Source organism: Oncorhynchus keta, chromosome 27, assembly GCF_023373465.1.
Source record: "Oncorhynchus keta strain PuntledgeMale-10-30-2019 chromosome 27, Oket_V2, whole genome shotgun sequence".
Lineage (NCBI taxonomy): Eukaryota > Metazoa > Chordata > Actinopteri > Salmoniformes > Salmonidae > Oncorhynchus > Oncorhynchus keta.
The window spans coordinates 14521413-14549039 of NC_068447.1; the positions used below are offsets into that span (position 1 = coordinate 14521413).

Genomic DNA, 27627 nt, shown 5'->3' on the forward strand with positions numbered 1-27627 from the left:
CAAACAGAGAGTGGCAGTCAGCAAGTTTCACTCTGCAGTGTGAGGTTGGTCAACAAAAGTGGCACCTGCTTGGTTCAGTCAGTGTATGTTGGTGTGTGTGCGGTATATATGCAGAGATTGTATAATATGTGTGTTTGAGGGAGATGGGGTTTGTTAGCCATTGTATGTGTGTTACAGCCTTGACAAGGCTATTTTTCATTTTTAAAATGGTCTTACCTCTCTTCGTAGATATTGTAGATGCCAATGGAAGGAGGCCAGACAGGGGTGACTCCAACCAGAGCAGATACTGTCTGCTTTCTCTTATGTAGGCACAGATCCAGGATTAGTTTGCTCAAAGACTGTCTGCTTTCTCTTATGTAGGCACAGATCCAGGATTAGTTTGCTCAAAGAACGCAAAACTGACACAGGAGGTTGGTGGAACCATAATTGGGGAGAATGGGCTCGTGGTAATGACTGGAATGGAATTAGTGAAATGATAAGAAATACATCAAACACATGGTTTCCATGTGGTTAATGCCATTCCATCTGCTCCGTTCTGGACATTATTATGAGCCATTCCCCTCAGCAGCCTCCTGTAAATACTAACCATAGATCGGCGTCTGAGAGAAGCTTCATCCTTACTCCCTATGTCGACCAGGAACACCCCACCAAACCCATTTGTCTATGACAGACAAAATAGCATGACAGACCACTGTCTCCTGCAAACACAAATTATGTCATCCTCACCATTGCGTGTAAGATCCAATTTGTAAGTCGCTCTGGATAAGAGCGTCTGCTAAATGACTTAAATGTAAATGTAAATGTAAGATAATTTCTGATTATTTCCCTCACTATTTCTCTTTCTAGTTGCCCCCCTTCCTGTCTCTCCCTCTCCCCACCTGTTTCTTTCTCTCTCTCCCCCTACCCCCTCTCTCTCTCCACACCTCTCTCTCAATCTCCCCATCTCTCTCTTTAATGTATCTCCTCACCTCTCTCACTCTCTCCCCCCACCCATCTCTCTCTTTCTCTCTCACTCTCTCTATTGCCCCACCTCTCTCTCTCACTCTCTCTATCTCCCCACCTCTCTCACTCTCTCCCCCCACCCCTCTCTCTCTTTCTCTCTCACTCTCTCTATCGCCCCACCTCTCTCTCTCCACCCAGGTGTTTGTTAGTTTAAGGCAATGAGGACAGGACTAGAGAGGGCAGGAGAGGACAGAAGGGGAAAGGAGAGGAGGGCAGAGGACAGGAGAGGAGGGGTGATCTGTGTTTTCTGGAGAGATGAACGAAGGCCTTTGTTTAGAATGTGAGAACATACTTTTTTCCCCTCTCTCTCACTCTCCCTACCTCTCTCTCTCCTCTCTGTGCACTCCTCCTTCTCCTCTTCCATCCCCTCTTTTCTCACTCTCTATCCATTCTCACCTCTCACTTTTAGTTCTGCTGGTACAGTATCCTCTGGGGAGTGTGCTTAAGGAGTCCGGAGTCTCTTGGGAGTTCTGTTGTCCACGTCTCCTCTTCTGCTTCGCAGGTTTATTCTTTGCCTGATTTTTGCTTCTGTGGGTGCTGCTATACTCAGGAGGATCTTTGTTACTTCTCTTTACTCCAAGACTGGACTGGAGGTGGTTTCAGAAACACAGCCCAGGTCTCAAAGTTTTTCCTTGTCTATAGTCGTTTTTTTCTTGGACTAACTATCTCAGTTAGTTTGTCTTGGACTATCCCAGTTAGTTTGTCTTGGACTATCTCAGTTAGTTTGTCTTGGACTATCCCAGTTAGTTTGTCTTGGACTATCCCAGTTAGTTTGTCTTGGACTATCCCAGTTAGTTTGTCTTGGACTATCCCAGTTAGTTTGTCTTGGACTATCCCAGTTAGTTTGTCTTGGACTATCCCAGTTAGTTTGTCTTGGACTATCTCAGTTAGTTTGTCTTGGACTATCCCAGTTAGTTTGTCTTGGACTATCCCAGTTAGTTTGTCTTGGACTATCTCAGTTAGTTTGTCTTGGACTATCCCAGTTAGTTTGTCTTGGACTATCTCAGTTAGTTTGTCTTGGACTATCTCAGTTAGTTTGTCTTGGACTATCCCAGTTAGTTTGTCTTGGACTATCCCAGTTAGTTTGTCTTGGACTATCCCAGTTAGTTTGTCTTGGACTATCCCAGTTAGTTTGTCTTGGACTATCTCAGTTAGTTTGTCTTGGACTATCCCAGTTAGTTTGTCTTGGACTATCACAGTTAGTTTGTCTTGGACTATCTCAGTTAGTTTGTCTTGGACTATCTCAGTTAGTTTGTCTTGGACTATCCCAGTTAGTTTGTATTGGACTAGTACAGTCTCCAATCCTGGGTTTTGGATTTGACCAGCCGTGGGCTCAGATCCAGAAACCTGACATGGCGATGCTGAGATTTTGGGTTCTGTGTTTGTGTGTGAGTGTTCTCAATGTAGGCGTTCTAACTCTGACCCCCCAAAAACACGAGATAGAAAATGAGGTACAACACGACGTGGAACATGTGCATGGAACATGGACCATGGAACATGAAGCGAGGGAACCCGATAAAATCTATGCAGAGACTCTAGCAACCCACCAACCTGCCACATACACTCCTATAATGGACACACGTGCCACAGTCCCAACTCTGACAGACATACCTCTTACAGAAACAACTGTGATAGGTACAGCTATTACGGAGTCAGACGTACCTGTGGTCGCCACATGTCTTTCATCAGGTGAGTCATTCTCTGTATGCCTCTTCTATGCATTCTCTGTATGCCTCTTCTATGCATTCTCTGTATGCCTCTTCTATGCATTCTCTGTATGCCTCTCCTATGCATTCTCTGTATGCCTCTTCTATGCATTCTCTGTATGCCTCTTCTATGCATTCTCTGTATGCCTCTTCTATGCATTCTCTGTATGCCTCTTCTATGCATTCTCTGTATGCCTCTCCTATGTATTCTCTGTATGCCTCTTCTATGCATTCTCTGTATGCCTCTTCTATGCATTCTCTGTATGTCTCTTCTATGCATTCTCTGTATGCCTCTTCAATGCATTCTCTGTATGCCTCTTCTATGCATTCTCTGTATGCCTCTTCTATGCATTCTCTGTATGCCTCTTCTATGCATTCTCTGTATGCCTCGTCTATGCATTCTCTGTATGCCTCTTCTATGCATTCTCTGTATGCCTCTTCTATGCATTCTCTGTATGCCTCTTCTATGCATTCTCTGTATGCCTCTTCTATGCATTCTCTGTATGCCTCTTCTATGCATTCTCTGAGTGCCTCTTCTATGCATTCTCTGTATGCCTCTTCTATGCATTCTCTGTGTGCCTCTTCTATGCATTCTCTGTATGCCTCTTCTATGCATTCTCTGAGTGCCTCTTCTATGCATTCTCTGTATGCCTCTTCTATGCATTCTCTGAGTGCTCTCTATAGTTGACATAGCTGTCTGTAAAAAAAAAACTTGCAATCCACCAAAACAGTGAGGATTTTAAGAGTCTAAATCCTTGAAATGTTCTTTCTAAAATATATTTGAACCTTAATCTCTAATTCTAAAATCTAAGTGTCTCTCTCAGCCCTACCCCTCACCTCATTACCGAATGATGAAGAAGGCAGGGATCAGGAAAAAGGCAGGGAGGACAAGAATCCAAGAATTGAAGAGGAAGGGGAGGAGGAGGAGAAGGGGAGAGTGAGGGATGAGCAGATGAGAAAGGACAGAGAGATGGAGGCGAGCAGAGGGAGGAGAGGAGTGACGGGAAGGAGACATGCAGCAACTGTAGAGGCCACTGCGTACAGAATGGTAGGTATACAGACCTCTTCAATTCTCCTTCATTGACACCGTGTTTTGCATTGGATTCTTAATCCACCACGTCCGGCGATGTAACATTTCCACATCTGCGTTGAAAGGTGGCAGAGCTAGAGCGAGACATCCCGAAAATCGGTCTTCTCACGAATACGTCTGTAGCATCCGAACAGTTTGACCTAAAAAACTATTCTGACCACTCCATGGAAAGGGGACCCCCACAAGTGTCAGGGGACTCATCTGAAGTCGGTACAGTTGACGTGAAAACGTCTGTTTGTAGCGTCCAAACCATTTGGTCTACACTATGGAAAGGGGAGATTCTCACGAATACGATGGAGTTCTCCGTTTTGCTCTATGACCCCCACACGTGTCACAGGACTTGTCTGAAGGTAATCGGTACTGGTTAAAAAAAGTATGAAGGTAGTTTTGTGGCAAACAAAAAAGGGGTTAAATATGTATGTAAATATATATATATATATATATTACCTGAGCTTTCTTATCTCTCCTTGATATAAGTCAGACACTTTAAAACCTCGCTTCTTATGATTTATTTTGGTGACTGTCTTTTTTGCCATTTCTGAATGTGTTATTCAATGTGTTTCTCTGGGCTATAGTAGCAAAGGCCAAATTCAATATTTTATCAAATAGTTTAAAAAAATATTTAAAAGATTGTGGGATACCTAAAGGGGTCATAAAATTCCAAATCAAATACCTAAAGGATTCATAGTATGACCATCTTAAAACAATTCCATATGTCAGTTTAGAACCTTTTAAGAATTATTCATCCTTTTCTATTGGTTCTTCCTTTTCCCTCCCCTCATGCAGGCAGGTCTGGGGCGCCCCCTACCTGGCTGGAAGAAGCGAGGTACAAATGGGGGAGCTGAACAGGAAGGTGTTCTCAGGACCATACTAAAGGAACTACACGGTGATAAGGACAGACTGATGGACACAGAGAAGGCAGAGGAAGAGGAAGATGAGGAGGAAGATGAAGAAGACGATGAAGAGGAAGATGATTCTGAAGAGGAGGAAGAGGAGGAGGTGTGGGATCGTAATGAACAGGATCCTTTCATCAGTCATGATGATGACAATAATGATGATGATGATTATGTTGATGATTTTTATTTGTATTTCTAGGAGGAAGAGGAAGAGGAGGAGGAAGAAGAGGGGACAGAGTCTCCCACCAATCAGACAGTAGCAAGGACCAGCTTCACAGAGTCTCTCCCAGGGACGTGTCAAACGTCTAACGGACAAATAAGCTGCAGGGGTATTGGCATGAATCACCTCCCAGTCATCACCGACCTTGGGGTCACGACCCTGGATCTGGCAGGTGAGCGGGTGGGCTATGAAATGAGTATTGTAAAAGTTAATATGTACTGTATAAAATCATATATTGTGTATCTATGACATTAGTGAGTATGTACAGTGGGGCAAAAAAGTATTTAGTCAGCCACCAATTGTGCAAGTTCTCCCACTTAAAAAGATGAGAGAGGCCTGTAATTTTCATCATAGGTACACTTCAACTATGACAGACAAAATGAGAAAAAAAAAATCCAGTAAATCACATTGTAGGATTTATAATGAATTTATTTGCAAATTATAGTGGGAAATAACTATAAAACTATAGTTTTGGCAAGTCGGTTAGGACATCTACTTTGTGCATGACGCAAGTCATTGTTCCGACAATTATTAACAGACAGATTTGTATTTTTTTTCATTTTAATTTCACCTTTATTTAACCAGGTAGGCTAGTTGAGAACAAGTTCTCAATTACAACTGCGATCTGGTCAAGATAAAGCAAAGCAGTGCGACACAAACAACACAGAGTAACAGATGGAATAAACAAACATACAGTCAATAATACAATAGAAAAATCTATATACAGTGCGTGCAAATGTAGTAAGAATAGGGAGGTAAGGCAATAAATTAATTACAATTGAGCAATTAGCAACAGTGATAGATGTGCAAGATACTGAGGTGCAAAGGAGCAAAAAAATAAATAACATGGGGATGAGGTAGTTGGGTGGGCTATTTACAGATGGGCTGTGTACAGGTGCAATAATCGGTAAGCTGCTCTGGCAGCTGATGCTTAAAGTTAGTGAGGGAGATATAAGACTCCAGCTTCAGTGATTTTTGCAATTCGTTCCAGTCATTGGCAGCAGAGCACTGGAAGGAAAGGCGACCAAGGGAGGAATTGGCTATGGGGATGACCAGTGAAATTATCTGCTGGAGCGCGTGCAACGGGTGGGTGCTGCGATGGTGACCAGTGAGCTGAGATAAGGCGGGGCTTTACCTAGCAAAAACCTATAGATGACCTGGAGCCAGTGGGTTTGGCGACGAATATGAAGTGAGGGCCAGCCAACGAGAGCATACTGGTCGCTGTGGAGGGTAATATATGAGGCTTTGGTGACAAAACGGATGGAACTGTATTAGACTGCATCCAATTTGCTGAGTAGAGTGTTGGAGGCTATTTTGTAAATGACATCGCCAAAGTCAAGGATAGGTAGGATAGTAAGTTTTATGAGGGTATATTTGGCAGCATGAGTGAAGGATGCTTTGTTGTGAAATAAGAAGCCGATTCTAGATTTAATATTGGACTGGAGATGCTTAATGTGAGTCTGGAAGGAAAGTTTACAGTTGTCGTGTCTTTGGCATCATTAAAATGTAGACTTATTTTGATCAAATAAATTCTCTGTAATTATTATTACGTGATTAAACTAGCTTCTGTTTCAAATATTTTTTTATTGAACACACACAATAATGGTGTATAGGTTTACAAGACAGGTATACAATTCTTATCTAAACATCAAAGAGCAGGCAGGAACAACAAGACCCAGAGTTCTGGGTGCAGAACAAATAATACAAAACACGACATACAGAACAAGGACATGTAGAAAGAAAGAGGTTAGATGTCACCCCCCCACTTATTTTCCCCCTTATCCCCCCCAACTGCTCGGGTGGCAGGGCCAGCACATGCTGCCCAAAGGTAGATTCAAATATTACAATTGAGAGTGAGTTAGCAAGTACAAATTCACAGCGCCGAGAGGAAAGGCTGCCAGATTTGATCAAATGTTGATAATTTATTGTTCAGAATATATCTAATTCTTTCTAAGTGTACAGTGTTTGCCAATTCACTGAGCCATAATTTGGTAGAGGGCGCTTCCCTCCTTTTCCAAAATAACAAGATTTGTTTTTTTGCTGAAATGAGACCGTAAGAGATGAGTTGTTTTTGGTGGTTGGTTAATCCGTTTAGGGACTCAGACACTCCCAGGATTATCAGAAGCGGGTCTGGGTCTCTTGAAGTCTCCAAAACTTCAGAGAGAGGATCCCAAAAATTCCACACCAATAACCATGCAAGCTAGAGCATAGGGCAAAGCAGTGGAGTAGTGTACCCTGCGCAGTCTGACATTTATCACACATAGGGCATGTATCAGGAAATATCCTATGCAGTTTAGTTTTGGAATAGTGTAATCTGTGTAATACCTTGAATTGTATGAGACGATGTCTGGAGTTAATGGAGCAGGTGTGGATATACTCCAAGCTATCTTCCCAGTCTGCCACAGAAATGTCAGTCCCTAGTTCTTCCTCCCATTTTGCCTTAATGGCATCAGTAGAAGGTGTGGTAACAGATTGAAAAGCATCATATAGACGCGATATCAGTTTATCTGAGGTGGGGCATATTTTTATGCACCCGTCAAACATGGAAGGTTTAGCATTCCCAAATGTTGGGAGGTGTTTTCTAACGTAGTCTCTAATTTGTAGGTATCTGAAAAAATTACTTCTGGAAAAATTATAAGTTTCCCTCAGCAACTCAAAGGAAGCAAAGGTCCCTTCTATGTATAAATCCCCTATGGTTCTTATCCCTAACTCTCCCCATTGCTCAAAGGTGTTATCAAGGTTAGAGGGGGCAAAGGAGGGATTCCTGGCGACAGAGAGCATGAATGACATTGGTCTAAGCTCAAAGTGGACTTTAATTTGCTTCCAGATTCGGACTGTGCTATGTATAATAGGATTGTTACAATAAAGTGACATCTCCAGATTGACAGGTGACAAAATCTCATCCCCAATAGAGAAGGGGTGACACTCCTCACGCTCCATACTAAGCCAGCTGGATGCCGGGAGTACGTCATCCAACAGAAACGTAACAGCGCGGAGGTTAGCGGCCCAGTAATAAAATATAACATTTGGGAGAGACAATCCTCCTTCCATCTTGGATTTACAGAGGTGTTTTTACCTATCCTGTGTGTTTTATAATCCCAGATGAAAGGATTGATAATTGAGGCCAGTTGTTTATGAAAGGATTTAGGTATGAATCCTGGGATGTTCTAGTATAGGTAGAGCAGTTGTGGGAGGAAGACCAGTTCTCCAAAATACTATGTTTGCCTTGAGTTTTTGCATCAGAGAGGGGAAATTCTCTTTAAATAGTAAGGAGTATTGTTTGGTAACTACAATTCCTAGGTAGATACATTTTTCTGAAGATAACTTAAATGGGAGATGTTCTAGCCAGGAGGTGTTGTGCAACCGTATGGGCATTAATTCACTCTTGTTCCAATTTATTCTGTATACCGAGAAGGTACCAAACAAATTGATCACATCAAGAAAAAGCTGGAATACTAGCCTGGGGTTCTGTTACAAAGAGGAGGATGTCATCTGCGTATAGGGAAATCTTATTTAGAGTATCTTTAGTATTATAGCCGTGTATTGCTGCATGTGATCTAATCGCCTGAGCGAGAGGTTCGATAATTAGGGTGAAGAGCATAGGCGACAGCGCACAACCCTGCCTTGTCCCTCTGTAAAGGTTCAATCGGGGCGACAATGATTGGTTAGTGAGTATTTTGGCACAGGGGTTCCTGTATAAAAGCTGGATCCAATTTATAAACCCATATCCAATATTACATTTCTGTAGGACCTTGAATAGATAGGGCCACTCAACTTGGTCAAAGGCCTTTTCGGCGTCAAGAGATATGACAGCAAGGTCCACGTTGGGTAACCACTGAGAATACATAATATTGAAGAGGCGCCTGAGATTGAAGAATGAGTTTCTGTTAGGGATAAAGCCGGTCTGGTCCGAATGGACCAATTTGCCCATTAAAGTGCTAAGCCTGTTAGCCAGAGTTTTTGCTAGAATCTCTTGGTCTGTATTAAGGAGAGATATTGGTCTGTATGACCCTACCTCTTCCGGATCTTTACCCTTCTTATGTATAACTGTAATGAACGCTTCATCCAAAGTAGAAGGGAGAGCTCCATCCTCATTGGCCTGAACCAACATTTTGTGCAGATAGGGAGAGAGCATGTTAATTAATGTTTTATAGAATTCACCAGGGTATCCATCTGGGCCCGGGGTCTTGCCACTCTTTAGAGATTTAATTGTTTCTCAAATTTCATCAAGAGATATTTCCTTATTCAGGAAGTTAGAATCTTCCCTGTTCAGGGCAGGAAGATTACAGTCCTCCAAAAATGTTTGCATAATTAAGGGGTTAGGATCCGCTTTAGATGTATATAGAGTCTCATAAAACTGACAGAATCTGTCATTGATGTCTTTGGGGGAAGAGAGTAATTCCCCAGATGCAGAGTTAACTTTCTGAATCATTCGGTTCACTCACATGTTTTCGAAGTTGTCTGGCGAGTAATTTATGTGGTGTGTCACCAAACTCAAAATATTTTTGCTTGGCATAGAGAAAAGATTTAGCAATTTTAGCTGAGAGAATCTGATTATATTCAAATTTTAAAGAGGTCATTTTTTTATGTTTCTCCATAGATGGATGGCTAGCATCCTCCCTATCTAGTAAGTGAATTTGTCCCTCCAATTCTTCCAGTTTTCCTCTGTTTTGCCTACTCCTGGCAGCCTGAAAGGAGATGATACAGCCTCTCAGATAAGCCTTCAGTGTTTCCCACAATAATGCTGGGGAAGTCTCTGTGTTGTCGTTGGTATCAAAGAAAAATGTGATTTGGTCTTTAAGATATTCACAGAATGTTGGTTCTGTGAGGAGCTGAGGATTCAACCTCCAGACCCTCTCGTTTGGTACAATGTCACCCAATCTCAGGGAGAAGGTGAGTGGACTGTGGTCCGAGATTATAATATCATGATACCTCACATTACAGGTATAGGGGAGTAGTCTAGCATCCAACAAAAAGTAGTCAATTCGAGTGTAAACATTGTGAACATGAGAGTAAAAGGAGTATTCCCTACCCGTAGGGTTAGCGATCCTCCATATATCAAATATATATCAAATAAGTTAGAATTTTTTATGTAGGTATTCAAGAATTCGCTTGAATAGGAGGTAGGGGTTCGCCGGGTAGGGGATCTATCCAAATATTGGTCTAGCACACAGTTAAGGTCCCCTCCAATGACCAGGTTAGTATGGGAGATAGGACTCTTTTGAAAAAAGAGGGGTTATCAATGTTTGGCCCATAGATATTTAGTAGAGTTACTGAAGTAGAGTGGATTTCTCCTATTACGATCACATAACAACCCTCTTTATCCGTAATAGTGGTTTTGTGTAGAAAGGAAATTCCTTTCCGTACCAGAATCGCTCTGCCTCTCGTTTTGGCAGAGAAGTTAGAGTGATACACTTGCCCCACCCACCTACAATTAAGTTTGCCATGAGAGTTATTTTTCAGATGGGTTTCTTGCAAAAATATAATATCAGACGAGAGTGCTTTCAAGTGGGCTTGGACCCTGCCTCTCTTAATTGTTTAGTTTAAACCCTTGACATTCCAGGAAGTGAATGTAAGCCCCACCCTCCTCTCGTTTGTAGTTCCTATGGTGGCCTGCATAACATGTAACTCAATAAAAAGGTAAGAAAGCGCACCAAGCCATCACGATCAGCATATGTAGCACCTACACCCGAGCAGTATCCAACCCACCCCTCCCCTGAAAGCACCTTTACTTCCCACCCTATTCCCCTAATTTCCCCAACACTTACCCCCCCCTCATCAACCCACATTTACCAGGCATGCACAAACAAGAGAGAAAAAACCCGAAAAATAATAAACAGTGATTAAACTAACTTAATCATGTAAATGTAATTAACTAGGAAGTCGGGGCACCAAGGAAAATATTCAGATTACAAAGTTATAATTTTCATAATATAACTTTCCGCTATTTTAATATCTGATCAATTAGTCTTCTAATTAATGAATTATTCATTACCTCACGTTAGTCTCATTCCAAACGTCGTACATTTTTGGTTATCTGCACGAACCCAGTCTTCACTATGAATCATCCATACATCAATTGTCTTAAATAATTTATTTACTAACTAAATAATCACAGAAATGCATAAACAAACAAACAGTAGATAGTTACAAGGAATAGTTATAATAGTTACAAGGAAACGATAGCGGAGTTTCCCTAGTGGGATAAACCAGTATTGCGGCTTGGTGGACAAAAGTGAAGTGGGGGTTGACTGAGAAAGGCGGGAATTATGCAAATGATTCACTACACAATTGATAATTATATTAATTGAAATGCTAATCCTTTGCACATGAACGCTCACTCATTCGGGAATAAATGCATTCAATATATATTTACGCTCAGTGTGTCGTCGTGATCTCTGTTGGAATCGTCCGTCTTTCTGTTGGAGAGTTTGTCTGATCGTCTCTCGTGGTTAGTATGGATACTTCAGAGTCCCATTTCAGAAATGTAGATAGATGTTTCGGTGGTTGTCGGTGGTTGTCGGTCTTTGCGTTCAATGGTACAGAATTCCTAGCTGCAGACTAGTAATTAGCATCAAAGATTTGTTCTTATTCTGTCAGTCTCGTGGTATGGTTAAGAATTCAGCAATCTACTCAAACCTTAGCCCTCTCAGTTATCGAGGTAAGCTGGTCTGAAGATGATTCTCCAGGTAGGGGTTATATTCGAAAGAGCAGAAAAAGGCTGTCCCATGATGCCAGATCAATGTCTGTGCTCATGGGGCGGGCCAATGACTTAGTTAACTTTAAAGGGAATTGGGTTCCCTTTCATTAAACAGTTTATAATCACATTACATAATTTCACAAATAGTTTAATCTTTACTCATTCATTTTATACAACAATTAGATACACTCCTCATTACTGAGACTCTTGCATAAACAGAGTTATGGTAATGTGGCTGTATGGTCTCTCATGAGTTTCACAAACATTAAACAAAATGGACCGTCGTAGCTGGATTCTTCCCCGACCGTGTGCACCTTCTCCAAAACATTGTACATTGTTCAGTTCTCAAGTTCTATGTTGGAGAAGAAGTTCCTTTGTTCTCCTGTGAAACCTTCTCTCTCTCTAAACTGTCTGGCCATGAGGAAGAGAGTCTCCTCCAGGAATCTATGATGACCTGAGATAACAGCAGCCTGGGTGTAGGCGAGACAGAGAGGGGGAAGGCACGCTATACCCAAAGAGGGCCACGTCATGACAGAGTCTAACCAGACACCTAGGTATTTGTAGTTGTCCACATATTCTAAGTCAGAACCATCCAGAGTAGTGATGCGAGACGGGCGGTTGGGTGCGGGCAGCGATTGGTTGAAGAGTATGCATTTAGTTTTACTTGCATTTAAGAGCAGTTGGAGGCCCGGAAGGAGTGTGTATTTTACTTATCACTCACAGTATCACAATTCCAGTGAGTCAGAAGTTTACATACACTAAGTGGACTGTGCCTTTAAACAGCTTGGAAAATACCAGAAAATGATTTCATGGCTTTAGAAGCTTCTGATAGGCTAATTGACATCATTTGAGTCAAATGGAGGTGTACCTGTGGATGTATTTCAAGGCCTACCTTCAAACTCAGTGCCTCTTTGCTTGACATCATGGGAAAATCTAAAGAAATCAGCCAAGACCTCAGAAAAAAATTGTACACCTCAACAAGTCTGGTTCATCTGCACAAACAATAGTACGCAAGTATAAACACCATGGGACCATGCAGCCGTCATACCGCTCAGTTCTGTTTCCTAGAGATGAACGTACTTTGGTATGAAAAGTGAAAATCAATCCCAGAACAACAGCAAAGGACCTTGTGAAGATGCTGGAGGAAACAGGTACAAAAGTATCTATATCCACAGTAAAAACGAGTCCTATGTCGACATAACCTGAAAGGCCGCTCAGCAAGGAAGAAGCCACTGCTCCAAAACCACCATTAAAAAGCCAGTCTACGGTTTGTAACTGCACATGGGGACAAAGATCCTACTTTTTGGAGAAATGTCCTCTGGTCTGATGAAGCAAAAATAGAACTGTTTGGCCGTAACGACCATCGTTATGTTTGGAGGAAAAAGGGGGATGCTTGCAAGCCGAAGAACACCATCCCAACCGTGAAGCACGGGGCTGGCAGCATCATGTTGTGGGGGTGCTTTGCTGCAGGAGGGACTGGTGCACCTCACAAAATATATGGTATATTGAATATATATGGTATATTGAATATATTGAATATATTGAAGCAACATCTGAAGAAATCAGTCAGGAACTTAAAGCTTGGTCGCAAAGGGGTCTTCCAAATGGACAATGACCCCAAGCATACTTCCAAAGTTGTGGCAAAATGTCTTAAGGACAACAAAGTCAAGGTATCGGAGTGGCTATCACAAAGCCCTGACCTCAATCCTATAGAAAACTCGTGGGCAGAACTGAAAAAGCTTGTGCGAGCAAGGAGGCCTACAAATCTGACTCAGTTACACCAGCTCTCTCAGGAGGAATGGGCCAAATTCACCCAACTTATTGTGGGAAGGTTGTGGATGGCTACCCAAAAAGTTTGACCCAAGTTAAACAATTTAAAGGCAATGCTACCAAATACTATTTGAGTTTATGTAAACTTCTGACCCACTGGGAATGTGATGAAATAAATAAAAGCTTAAATAAATCATTCACTCTACTATTTTTAAAAGGTAAAGCGCCACCTTATCTCAGTTCACTAGTCACGACAACAACACCACCAATAACACGCGCTCCAGCAGGTTTATCTCACTGGTCATCCCCAAAGCCAACACCTCTTTTGGCCACCTTTCTTTCCAGTTCTCTGCTGCCAATGATTGGAACAAATTGAAAAAAATCGCTGAAGCTGGAGACTTATATTTCCCTCACTAACTTTAAACATCAACTATCCGAGCAGCTAACCAATCGCTGCAGCTGTACATAGCCCATCTGTAAACAGGCCATCCAATCTACCTACCTCATCCCCACATTGTTTTATTTACTTTTCTGCTCTTTTGCACACCAGTATTTCTACTTGCCCATCATCATCTGCACATCTATCACTCCAGCGTTAATTTGCTAAATTGTAATTACTTGCTACTATGGCCTATTTATTGCCTTACCTCCTCATGCCATTTCCACACACTGTATATAGACTTTATTTTTTTTTCTATTGTGTTATTGACTGTATGCTTGTTTATTCCATGTGTAACTCTGTGTTGTTGTTTGTGTCGCGCTGCTTTGCTTTATCTTGGCCAGGTCGCAGTTGTAAATGAGAACTTGTTCTCAACTGGCCTACCTGGTTAAATAAAGGTGATATAAAATAAATAAATTATTCTGACATTTTTACATTCTTAAAATAAAGTGGTGATCCTAACTGACCTCAGACAGGGAATTTTGGCTAGGATTAAATAGTGAATAGTGAAAAACTGAGTTTAAATGTATTTGGCTATGGTGAATATAAACTTCCGACTTCAACTGTATATTAGTGTGTATATTAATGTATATGTCAGTGTGTATATTAGTGTGCATATCGGTGTTTATGTCACTGTGTATATGTCAGTGTGTATATTAGTGTATATATTAGTGTGTATATTATTGTGTATATGTCAGTGTATATATTAGTATGTATATTAGAGTGTATATTAGTGTATAGGTCAGTGTATATATTAGTGTGTATATTATTGTGTATATGTCAGTGTATGTATTAGTATGTATATTAGAGTGTATATTAGTGTATAGGTCAGTGTGTATATTAGTGTGTATATTAGTGTGTATATTATTGTGTATATGTCAGTGTATATATTAGTATGTATATTAGAGTGTATATTAGTGTATAGGTCAGTGTGTATATTAGTGTATATATTAGTGTGTATATTATTGTGTATATGTCAGTGTATATATTAGTATGTATATTAGAGTGTATATTAGTGTATAGGTCAGTGTGTATATTAGTGTATATATTAGTGAGTATATTATTGTAAATGTTAGTGTGATTGTACCTCTATATGTGTGCCTGACAGAGAACAACATCAGTCGTATTGCCTCACGGGGTTTCTCTGGTCTTCCCAACCTGGAGAGTATAGATCTGAGCAAAAACCGACTTGATGACGACTCGCTCAGCCACCACCTCTTCTCTGTAAGTCTCACCAGATTTTCACCACTACCATGTTGCTGGGCAGATGATTGACCTGCTGAAGAGAGTTGCAAAGGGTTGACTGTTTCACTTTGGTCCTCTTTCTTTTCTTTTTCTTCTGTTCTAGTCCTTATTTTGTCTTCCTTTCTTCTGTTAACTAGCTAAATGACCAGAACAGTCTTGCATGAGTCAGTAAATATTCCTATAATTCAGCTAAGATAATGGAAAAATAACTTTTTCAAAAGCCTGTCTTTTTGGTTTGACTTGTTTTGTCTTCTATTGAGTCTTGAGTCAGTATATTCAATATAACAGCTCATTTTTAGATGGTAACTTAGTTCACAAATACCAAAACTATTTGAGTTTATGTAAACTTCTGACCCACTAATAGAAATAAATAAAAGCTGATAACTGGCTGACTATTTTTAGGTGTATCTCAGTTCACTATGATAGCAGCTCCATGGTTTATCTCACTGGTCATGCCAACACCTCTTTTTGACCTTTCTTTCCAGTTCTCTGCTGCCAGCTGGTAACTGGTTGTCAGTGTACATAGCCCATCTGTAAACAGCCTACCTCATCCCCCACATTGTTTTATTTACTTTTCTGCTCTTTTTGCCAGCTGAGTCTGTATACTCTATAATAGCAGCTGATAACTGGCTGACAGTAACTGAGTCATACATTGTTTTATTTACTCTTTTACCATAGCAGCCCATCATATCTGCACATCTGTCAGTTAATTTGGTAATTCTTGCTATTGGCCTATAATACCAGCTGGTAACTTTTTTTCATTGTAGTTGAGTCTGTATGCTTGTTTATTCCATAGTAACTCTGATAACTGGCTGACAGTATCTTGGCCAGTCGTACATGTAAATGAGAACTTGTTATAACTAGCAGATGGTTAACTGGCTGATATAAAAATATAAAATAAATAAATAATTCTGACATTTTTACATTCTTAAAATAAATGTATACTAACTATAGATAGCAGATGGTAACTGGTGAACAGTGAAAAACTGAGTTTAAAGTACATGAATATACTTCTATAATAGCAGATGGTAACTGGTCACTGTGTATACAGTAACTGAGTCAGTACATGTATACTCTATAATAGCAGATGGTAACTGGCTGACAGTACATGTATACTCTATAATAGCAGCTGATAACTGGCTGTCAGTAGGTGAGTCTGTATTCTATAATACCAGCTGGTAACTGGTTGTCAGTAGCTGAGTCTGTATACTCTATAATAGCAGATGGTAACTGGCTGACAGTAACTGAGTCAGTACATGTATACTATATAATAGCAGCTGATAACTGGCTGTCAGTAGGTGAGTCTGTATTCTATAATACCAGCTGGTAACTGGTTGTCAGTAGCTGAGTCTGTATACTCTATAATAGCAGGTGGTAACTGGCTGACAGTAGCTGAGTCTGTATACTCTATAATAGCAGATGGTAACTGGCTGACAGTAACTGAGTCAGTACATGTAAATAGTCTTGCATATAATATTCCAGCAGTAGATGGTAACTGGCTGACAGTAGCTGAGTCAGTAACTGAGTTCAGTAAATGTATACTATATAATAGCAGCTGATAACTGGCTGACAGTAACTGAGTCAGTACATGTATACTCTATAATAGCAGATGGTAACTGGTTGTCAGTAGCTGAGTCTGTATACTCTATAATAGCAGCTGATAACTGGCTGACAGTAACTGAGTCAGTACATGTATACTCTATAATAGCAGATGGTAACTGGCTGACAGTAACTGAGTCAGTATACTCTATAATAGCAGATGGTAACTGGCTGACAGTAACTGAGTCAGTACATGTATACTCTATAATAGCAGCTGATAACTGGCTGACAGTAACTGAGTCAGTACATGTATACTCTATAATAGCAGATGGTAACTGGTTGTCAGTAGCTGAGTCTGTATACTCTATAATAGCAGCTGATAACTGGCTGACAGTAACTGAGTCAGTACATGTATACTCTATAATAGCAGATGGTAACTGGCTGACAGTAACTGAGTCAGTACATGTATACTCTATAATAGCAGCTGGTAACTGGCTGACAGTAACTGAGTCAGTACATGTATACTCTATAATAGCAGATGGTAACTGGCTGACAGTTACTGAGTCAGTACACTCTATAATACCAGATGGTAACTGGTTGTCAGTAGCTGAGTCTGTATACTCTATAATAGCAGGTGGTAACTGGCTGACAGTAGCTGAGTCTGTATACTCTATAATAGCAGATGGTAACTGGCTGACAGTAACTGAGTCAGTACATGTATACTATATAATAGCAGCTGATAACTGGCTGACAGTAACTGAGTCAGTACATGTATACTCTATAATAGCAGATGGTAACTGGTTGTCAGTAGCTGAGTCAGTATACTCTATAATAGCAGGTGGTAACTGGCTGACAGTAACTGAGTCAGTACATGTATACTCTATAATAGCAGATGGTAACTGGCTGACAGTAACTGAGTCAGTACACTCTATAATAGCAGATGGTAACTGGTTGTCAGTAGCTGAGTCTGTATACTCTATAATAGCAGATGGTAACTGGTTGTCAGTAGCTGAGTCAGTACACTCTATAATAGCACGTGGTAACTGGTTGACAGTAACTGAGTCAGTACACTCTATAATAGCAGCTGGTAACTGGCTGACAGTAACTGAGTCAGTACATGTATACTCTATAATAGCAGATGGTACCTGGCTGACAGTAACTGAGTCAGTACACTCTATAATAGCAGATGGTAACTGGTTGTCAGTAGCTGAGTCTGTATACTCTATAATAGCAGGTGGTAACAGGCTGACAGTAACTGAGTCTGTATACTCTATAATAGCAGCTGGTAACTGGTTGACAGTAGCTGAGTCTGTATACTCTATAATAGCAGCTGGTAACTGGTTGACAGTAACTGAGTCAGTACATGTATACTCTATAATAGCAGCTGGTAACTGGTTGACAGTAACTGAGTCTGTATACTCTATAATAGCAGCTGGTAACTGGTTGTCAGTAGCTGAGTCTGTATACTCTATAATAGCAGCTCGTAACTGGCTGACAGTAGCTGAGTCAGTACATGTATACTCTATAAAAGCAGCTGGTAACTGGTTGACAGTAACTGAGTCAGTACATGTATACTATATAATAGCAGCTGGTAACTGGTTGACAGTAGCTGAGTCTGTATACTCTATAATAGCAGCTGGTAACTGGTTGACAGTAACTGAGTCTGTATACTCTATAATAGCAGCTGTTAACTGGCTAACAGTAACTGAGTCAGTACATGTACACTCTATAATAGCAGCTGGTAACTGGCAAACAGACTACAGCAGGAACACACTCTGGTGTCCTGGCTCCTCTTACAGCTTTTCACAATCTCTTACACACTTAAATGTGGTACTTGAGGCACTCTCGGTGAAACCATTAACTCATGTACCTGATCTTCATACCAAGTCTGCAAAACTGCAAGAACATTATGTGCTTTTCACTCAGTTTGCAATTGTAAAACACACTTATCGCAAAATACTAAACAGAGTTATTTACATTAGACACATCATTCAAAACTAACAGGTCTTATGTTTCGTTTGGAAAACACTGCCATGTCACACTCATTTACCGAATACCTAAACCCAGTGCTCACATATGAAAACACTTATAGCTAATTTCTTCACTTAGAAATCAGAGCTTGAGCACTATAAATAGGCTTACGGTTACGTTTCTTGGTTTGGACAACAATGGAGGCCAATTAAAGGAGAGAGAGTTAGAGGAAGAGGAGTGAGAGTAAGAGGGGGACGATGACGAGGAGGAGGACGAGGACGTGGAGTGGGACAAGGAAGAGGAGGAAGGAAAACAATCACAGATGAGATCCGGGCCACTTTGGTTTGAGTTTCAGGGAGGCTGGGCAGAGGGTCCAGCCTAACTTGAGCTACTACACTGCATCTAGTATCATCCGGACATTTTGAAATGAGAACAGGTTAGTAAACCTACCCTCCATACCATGCTACTGTACTTACAGCACCGCAGCACTTACAGCACTACAGTAACATTTCCTACTGAAAGAAATCCTGCACCCTAACCATTCACATCATGTTTTGGCAGAATTGCTAGATGACCCTTCAATGGAGGAAGAAACCAGCTGTTCACAGCAGAGCAGGAACAACACATAGTGAATATGGTCATTTCAAACAACAGCACACGTTTACGACAACTGCAACACCACATCGTCACTGACAACACAACATTCAGTAACATAAATAGGGTGAGTTTATCCTCACTAGGCCGTATCCTGAAACGGCATCAGATTCGTGTGAAGCAGCTCTACAGAGTACCATTTGAGCCAAATTCTGACGGAGAAACAACTGCGCTATGAATACGTACAAGTAAGCTATACGATCCTGTCATTGGTACTGTATTCCAGTGTATTCTGCTACATATTGACTGCTCTGTCTATTCATACTGTCATACAATAATGTTTAGTATTGTCTGTTTCAGAGAGTTCTGGAACTAGATGCTGCAGAGCATCAGGATTTAGTCTACGTTGATGAGGTCGGCTTTAACATAGCCAAAACAAGACGCAGGGGAAGAAACCTCATACTGCAGGGGACAGAAACACCGCGCCATCGTCAATGTCCCTGGACAGCATCACAATGTGTGCAGCCATTAATCAGAACAGTGTCCTTCATCATCATGCCACTCTTGGTCCTTACAATACTGCCCACATTATCACCTTCCTTGACACCCTGCCTAAGATCCTCATTCCCAATGACCAGAGGAATGGGCCAGAGCAGTCCAGGTTTGTTGTCATCTAGGACAACATAAGTTACCACCGGGCTGCTCTGCTCCGCAATTGGTTCATTGACCATCCGCAAGCTGATGCTCAACCTGCCACCATATTCTCCATTTCTAAACCCAATAGAAGAGTTATTTTCGGCATGGCGTCAGAAGGTATACGATCAGCAACCCCACCAACGCATACCCCTGTTCCAGGCGATGGAGGAGGCCTGTGGTGACATAGACGAGGGGACATGCCAGGGCTGGATACGCCATTCCAGATGCTGCTTCCCCCGCTGTTTAGCCAGAGAGATCACTTGTGATGTTGATGTGGCGCTGTGATCAGACCCAAATAGGAGACAGGATGCACCCTAATTGTTTTTTTTCTTTATAGTAACAAACCTATTTGTTTATCTTCTATTGTATGTGTTTTGTCTGTTACTGTTCATCCTGAAATTTGGATGAAAATACAATGTTTTGAGAAAGAAATTCATTTTATGCTTCTGTTTCTAGGGTAAATATATACTGAATATGCATACATACTGTATATATCTGTGCACATACATGTATGTGTGGATGCTATGACAAACCGTTGTGGACTCCACTGCACACTGAACCTGCAAAATACGAGAGTAATGTTTTACATTTGTCACCTCATTGTGTAGTTGGCGTGTATAAGAGCTAATCAATTGGTTTGTGTGGAGAGTTTTGATGCAAAATATGTTTTGCAAGAGATGTGTGATGTTTTGCATGTGTGTGTGTTTTGGGGTTGTGTGTGTTTTGGGGTTGTGTGTGTTTTGGGGTTGTGTGTGTTTTGGGGTTGTGTGTGTGTTTTGGGGTTGTGTGTGTTTTGGGGTTGTGTGTGTTTTGGGGTTGTGTGTGTGTTTTGGGGTTGTGTGTGTTTTGGGGTTGTGTGTGTGTTTTGGGGTTGTGTGTGTTTTGGGGTTGTGTGTGTTTTGGGGTTGTGTGTGTGTTTTGGGGTTGTGTGTGTTTTGGGGTTGTGTGTGTTTTGGGGGTGTGTGTGTTTTGGGGTTGTGTGTGTTTTGGGGTTGTGTGTGTTTTGGGGTTGTGTGTGTTTTGGGGTTGTGTGTGTTTTGGGGTTGTGTGTGTGTTTTGGGGTTGTGTGTGTTTTGGGGTTGTGTGTGTTTTGGGGTTGTGTGTGTTTTGTTTTGGGTTTTGGGGTTGTGTGTGTGTGTTTTGGGGTTGTGTGTGTGTTTTGGGGTTGTGTGTGTTTTGGGGGTGTGTGTGTTTTGGGGTTGTGTGTGTTTTGGGGCTGTGTGTGTTTTGGGGTTTTGGGGTTGTGTGTGTTTTGGGGTTGTGTGTGTTTTGGGGTTGTGTGTGTTTTGGGGTTTTGTTTTGGGGCTGTGTGTGTTTTTGGGTTTTGGGGTTGTGTGTTTTGGGGTTGTGTGTGTTTTGGGGCTGTGTGTGTTTTGGGGTTGTGTGTGTTTTGGGGTTGTGTGTAGAGTTGAGAGAAAAGGAGCCAGAGTTTCAGAAATCGCGTAAGCAATTGTCAAGAACTGTAAGAGATCAGCTAGGTGTGTGTGTGTGTGTGTGTGTGTGTGTGTGTGTGTGTGTGTGTGTGTGTGTGTGTGTGTGTGTGTGTGTGTGTGTGTGTGTGTGTGTGTGTGTGTGTGTGTGTGTGTGTGTGTGCACATGTTCAAGTGAAATACAGTAACATGACTACAGCCAATGGGATTGAGACGAAGAGATTATTTTAAGAATGAATTATTTCATGATATCCGTTCATCCAGTAATGACAGAGGCAGGAGGAACAGGGCGGAGTTACTGGGCGACTGACACAGCTCACTGCTTTCACTGGGTACAGATCAAACAGACCAGACCAATACATGCACTAAATAAAGATCAGGGTCAAGCTAGATTTCCAGAAAATGACCATTTTTAACAGTAATCTAAACCGTGTTTTTCTCCTCCTCTTGTTTTATCTCTACTCCCTGGTAGAATCTGACCCGGCTGAGGAGGCTCAACCTCGATGATAACCAGCTGACACGGATCCCCCTGCTGCCACCTTTGCTGGGGGAGCTCACGATGAATGGCAACAAGATCACCAGACTCACCCCTTACAGCTTCAAAGGTGTGTGTTGGAGAGAGGTCCAAGGTTGATTTAATCCCCCCGTAAATAACACACACACTTCTTTGTGACACTCACTTAAGTATCATCAGTTTGTGTATGTGTGTATGTCTGTGTGTGTTTGTGTGTTATCTGTATGTGTGTGTGTGTTTGTGTGTGTGCGTGTTTGTGTGTGTATGTATGTGTGTGTGTGTGTGTGTTTGTGTGTGTTTATCTGTGTGTGTGTGTGTGTGTGTTTGTGTGTGTGCGTGTTTGTGTGTGTATGTATGTGTGCGTGTGTTTGTGTGTGTTTATCTGTATGTGTGTGTGTGTGTGTGTTTTTGTGTGCGTGTTTATGTGTGTGTGTGTGCGTCCCAGGTCTGTTCCATCTGTTGTCTCTGGAGCTAGAGGAGAACCTTTTCCAAGACGGCAACGTGTCCCCTTTGACCTTCAAGCCGCTGAAGAGGGTCCAGTACCTGTGCTTGGACATGAACAGGTTCCGCTCCCTCCCCCTCGGCCTGCCCCGCTCCCTACAGGTCAGAGTCTCCTCATCACCATCTAGAACATTCTTACAATACATTCTTGTGGGTTTCTATATTATGTGCGACTAAATGTGTGTGTGTGTGTGTGTGTGTGTGTGTGTGTGTGTGTGTGTGTGTGTGTGTGTGTAGGAGCTGAGGATGCGTGATAACCAGTTACAGGAGGTACCAGAGGGGGTTCTGAGTGAATTAGCCAAACTGAGAGTTTTAGACCTTAGTCACAACCTGCTGCATGAGGGCAGCATCTCAAACCGGGCCTGGGTCAAACTAACGTGAGTTCAATTAAGAAATTCATTAAGAAAATAATCAATCAATCCATTCACCCACCCATTCCAAAAATGAATGAATGCAGGATCATATGACACGAAAAGCATCATACCGGCTGTATTTCTGAATTTCGAAAGTTATATATCTTGAAAACTTGATTGCTGACATGCAAAATATTTTGGGACTATATCAACAATTGATTAATGAAACTAACACCATTTGTTATAGAATGTTTTGTAGTACCTACATCACCCACCGGAGGGTGTGCTGTGCTTGAGAATCAGCACCTCAGATTTTCCTGATTTGTTCTGTTTGATGTAAAATCATTACTCTCCTACTTGTGCTGATGTACACACACGTATGTGTGTGAATTCCTGCTGTTTAGTCAGATAAGCATCAATACAGTACACAGGGTTCAAACCTGTCATTATTATCTTGACAGCTACACACACACACACACACACACACACACACACACACACACACACACACACACACACACACACACACACACACACGCACGTGAGTCCGATAGACTGTGACAACTGACCCTGTGTACTCAGGAGAACAAATATGTGATGGAGGGAAGGAGGAAGGAAAGGGTGTTTTGTGTGTGTGTGTGTGTGTCTTGTTTAAATATAGTGAATTCCAGTGGGTTTATCCCTTGCTCCGTGGGATCCTTGCGAACCACAGCAAGAGCTTTGGGAGAAAAAATACACACAGAGAGGAGAGAGAGAAAGAAAGGGTGTGTGAGAGTGGTGAGGAAAAGAAGGTAGAAAGGGAAAAGGCAGCAATAAAATGGATGAGAAGAGAGCAGAAGGGAGGATGAAGAGAGCAGAAGGGAGGAGGGTGAAGAGAGCAGAAGGGAGGATGAAGAGAGCAGAAGGGAGGATGAAGAGAGCAGAAGGGAGGATGAAGAGAGCAGAAGGGAGGATGAAGAGAGCAGAAGGGAGGATGAAGAGAGCAGAAGGGAGGATGAAGAGAGCAGAAGGGAGGATGAAGAGAGCAGAAGGGAGGAGGGTGAAGAGAGCAGAAGGGAGGAGGATGAAGAGAGCAGAAGGGAGGATGAAGAGAGCAGAAGGGAAGAGGATGAAGAGAGCAGAAGGGAGGAGGGTGAAGAGAGCAGAAGGGAGGAGGATGAAGAGAGCAGAAGGGAGGAGGGTGAAGAGAGCAGAAGGGAGGATGAAGAGAGCAGAAGGGAGGATGAAGAGAGCAGAAGGGAAGAGGATGAAGAGAGCAGAAGGGAGGATGAAGAGAGCAGAAGGGAGGAGGAAGAGAGCAGAAGGGAGGATGAAGAGAGCAGAAGGGAGGATGAAGAGAGCAGAAGGCAAGAGGATGAAGAGAGCAGAAGGGAGGATGAAGAGAGCAGAAGGGAGGAGGGTGAAGAGAGCAGAAGGGAGGAGGATGAAAGAGCAGAAGGGAGGATGAAGAGAGCAGAAGGGAGGATGAAGAGAGCAGAAGGGAAGAGGATGAAGAGAGCAGAAGGGAGGAGGGTGAAGAGAGCAGAAGGGAGGAGGGTGAAGAGAGCAGAAGGGAGGATGAAGAGAGCAGAAGGGAGGATGAAGAGAGCAGAAGGGAAGAGGATGAAGAGAGCAGAAGGGAGGATGAAGAGAGCAGAAGGGAGGAGGAAGAGAGCAGAAGGGAGGATGAAGAGAGCAGAAGGGAGGATGAAGAGAGCAGAAGGGAAGAGGATGAAGAGAGCAGAAGGGAGGATGAAGAGAGCAGAAGGGAGGAGGGTGAAGAGAGCAGAAGGGAGGATGAAGAGAGCAGAAGGGAGGAGGGTGAAGAGAGCAGAAGGGAGGAGGAAGAGAGCAGAAGGGAGGATGAAGAGAGCAGAAGGGAAGATGAAGAGAGCAGAAGGGAGGATGAAGAGAGCAGAAGGGAGGAGGGTGAAGAGAGCAGAAGGGAGGAGGGTGAAGAGAGCAGAAGGGAGGATGAAGAGAGCAGAAGGGAGGAGGGTGAAGAGAGCAGAAGGGAGGAGGAAGAGAGCAGAAGGGAGGATGAAGAGAGCAGAAGGGAGGATGAAGAGAGCAGAAGGGAGGATGAAGAGAGCAGAAGGGAGGATGAAGAGAGCAGAAGGGAGGATGAAGAGAGCAGAAGGGAGGAGGATGAAGAAAGGCAGAGAGAAACTGTGTGTTTGCATAATGTTGCCAAAGTACCAGTAATGTAAAACAGATAAACCTATCAGGTACTTCCTGGATGCCTATTGGCTGTGTTTAGCGTCAGGGCCCATGGGTTAATAAGGTCAGAGGTTAATTGGGTAGGGCACCTACTGTAGGTAGGGGTTAGTAGAGGTCAGAGGTTAGATACATGGTTAGAGTTCGGGCCATCTGACAGGTTTATGAACGTAAATGAAGGCCAGGCCCGAATAATACAACAGCAATAGTGTGGCAAGCAGAGCTCGGTTGAGAGAGGGAGAGACATGTGTGTCTGGCGATAAGTAGTGCACAATATCCTAAGAAAGAGGACTTTTCTCACACCTTGTGACGTAGTCCATACTGACGTAATGCTTGGAGACTGATTTTCCCACTTTGCTCCTCAATGTTTTCATTGAGTGGAGTCAGTATTTCACCTGAGTCTGGGGATCAGAGTTGAGGGGTGTGTGCATGAGTTTGTGCCAGGGTTGGGGTCAATTCCATTTCAATTACAGTCAATTCAGAAAGTAAACCAAATTCCAATTCCAAATGTTTCTTATTGAAAAGCATTGAAAATAATTGGAATTGGAATTTCCGTGTACTTCCTGAATTGAAATGGAATTGACCCCAACCCTGGTTAGCTCCTGAGACTGCCTGGGCTTCAGGTCGTTCTGTTCTCCCACATAAACTGAGCTTTGTGTCTGTCAGGGGATGTGTTTGTGTGTGTATGTGCATACTCGTGTGCCATTGTGTGTGTGTGTGTGCATGCGTGTGTGTTTTGTGTGCGTGCGTGTATGTGTGTTAAATATTACTTTTCTTGGCAATCTTTTTCTAATTTCCCCTCCTGAGCTTAGTGGATAAAGAAGAGTATTTCTGTATTAAAGCTTCTCTTTCATTCACCACAGTTCTTTCACCTCTGTCTGGGTCTCAGTCTGTCTTTTGTTTCACTCTTCCTCTCTCTTTCTCTTCGCTCTTCCTTTCGATGTCTCTGTCTCTCTCCATGTCTCTGTCTCTCTCCACGTCTCTGTCTCTCTCCATGTCTCTGTCTCTCTCCATGTCTCTCTCCATGTCTCTGTCTCTCTCCATGTCTCTCTCCATGTCTCTGTCTCTCTCCATGTCTCTGTCTCTCTCCATGTCTCTGTCTCTCTCCATGTCTCTCTCCATGTCTCTGTCTCTCTCCATGTCTCTCTCCATGTCTCTGTCTCTCTCCATGTCTCTGTCTCTCTCCATGTCTCTCTCCATGTCTCTCTCCATGTCTCTGTCTCTCTCCATGTCTCTGTCTCTCTCCATGTCTCTCTCCATGTCTCTCTCCATGTCTCTCTCCATGTCTCTGTCTCTCTCCATGTCTCTGTCTCTCTCCGTGTCTCTGTCTCTCTCCATGTCTCTCTCCATGTCTCTGTCTCTCTCCATGTCTCTGTCTCTCTCCATGTCTCTCTCCATGTCTCTGTCTCTCTCCATGTCTCTGTCTCTCTCCGTGTCTCTGTCTCTCTCCATGTCTCTCTCCATGTCTCTCTCCATGTCTCTGTCTCTCTCCATGTCTCTGTCTCTCTCTGTGTCTCTGTCTCTCTCCATGTCTCTCTCCATGTCTCTGTCTCTCTCCATGTCTCTCTCCATGTCTCTGTCTCTCTCCATGTCTCTGTCTCTCTCCATGTCTCTCTCCATGTCTCTCTCCATGTCTCTCTCCATGTCTCTGTCTCTCTCCATGTCTCTGTCTCTCTCCATGTCTCTGTCTCTCTCCATGTCTCTCTCCATGTCTCTCTCCATGTCTCTGTCTCTCTCCATGTCTCTGTCTCTCTCCATGTCTCTGTCTCTCTCCGTGTCTCTGTCTCTCTCCATGTCTCTGTCTCTCTCCATGTCTCTGTCTCTCTCCATGTCTCTCTCCATGTCTCTCTCCATGTCTCTGTCTCTCTCCATGTCTCTGTCTCTCCATGTCTCTCTCCATGTCTCTGTCTCTCTCCATGTCTCTGTCTCTCTCCATGTCTCTGTCTCTCTTCATGTCTCTGTCTCTCTCCATGTCTCTCTCCATGTCTCTCTCCATGTCTCTGTCTCTCTCCATGTCTCTGTCTCTCTCCATGTCTCTGTCTCTCTCCGTGTCTCTGTCTCTCTCCATGTCTCTCTCCATGTCTCTGTCTCTCTCCATGTCTCTGTCTCTCTCCATGTCTCTCTCCATCTCTCTCTCCATGTCTCTCTCCATGTCTCTCTCCATGTCTCTGTCTCTCTCCATGTCTCTGTCTCTCTCCATGTCTCTGTCTCTCTCCATGTCTCTCTCCATGTCTCTCTTCATGTCTCTCTCCATGTCTCTGTCTCTCTCCATGTCTCTGTCTCTCTCCGTGTCTCTGTCTCTCTCCATGTCTCTCTCCATGTCTCTGTCTCTCTCCATGTCTCTCTCCATGTCTCTGTCTCTCTCCATGTCTCTGTCTCTCTCCATGTCTCTGTCTCTCTCCGTGTCTCTGTCTCTCTCCATGTCTCTCTCCATGTCTCTCTCCATGTCTCTGTCTCTCTCCATGTCTCTGTCTCTCTCCATGTCTCTGTCTCTCTCCGTGTCTCTGTCTCTCTCCATGTCTCTCTCCATGTCTCTGTCTCTCTCCATGTCTCTGTCTCTCTCCATGTCTCTGTCTCTCTCCATGTCTCTGTCTCTCTCCATGTCTCTGTCTCTCTCCATGTCTCTCTCCATGTCTCTCTCCATGTCTATGTCTCTCTCCATGTCTCTCTCCATGTCTCTCTCCATGTCTCTCTCCATGTCTATGTCTCTCTCCATGTCTCTCTCCATGTCTCTCTCCATGTCTATGTCTCTCTCCATGTCTCTG

The 27627-nt window shown here is 42.8% G+C and overlaps 1 protein-coding gene and 1 long non-coding RNA gene across 2 annotated transcripts in view; both read left to right on the forward strand.

The window, feature by feature from the left end:
- Positions 1–942: 942 nt before the first annotated feature.
- Positions 943–27627, forward strand: part of si:dkey-32e6.6 (extracellular matrix protein 2) — a 46742-nt gene continuing 20057 nt past the window's right edge. The window contains exons 1-8 of the mRNA XM_052481792.1: positions 943–2691; positions 3533–3756; positions 4585–4797; positions 4894–5086; positions 14932–15047; positions 21771–21903; positions 22258–22415; positions 22551–22690. Coding sequence (XP_052337752.1) covers positions 2355–2691; positions 3533–3756; positions 4585–4797; positions 4894–5086; positions 14932–15047; positions 21771–21903; positions 22258–22415; positions 22551–22690 — 1514 coding nt within the window. The 5' untranslated portion in view covers positions 943–2354. The remainder of the gene's footprint in view (positions 2692–3532; positions 3757–4584; positions 4798–4893; positions 5087–14931; positions 15048–21770; positions 21904–22257; positions 22416–22550; positions 22691–27627) is intronic.
- On the forward strand, positions 18835–20915 carry LOC127912459 (uncharacterized). Its single transcript, XR_008082815.1, has 3 exons — positions 18835–19014; positions 19140–19420; positions 19533–20915. It is a non-coding gene; the product is annotated as an uncharacterized LOC127912459 (long non-coding RNA).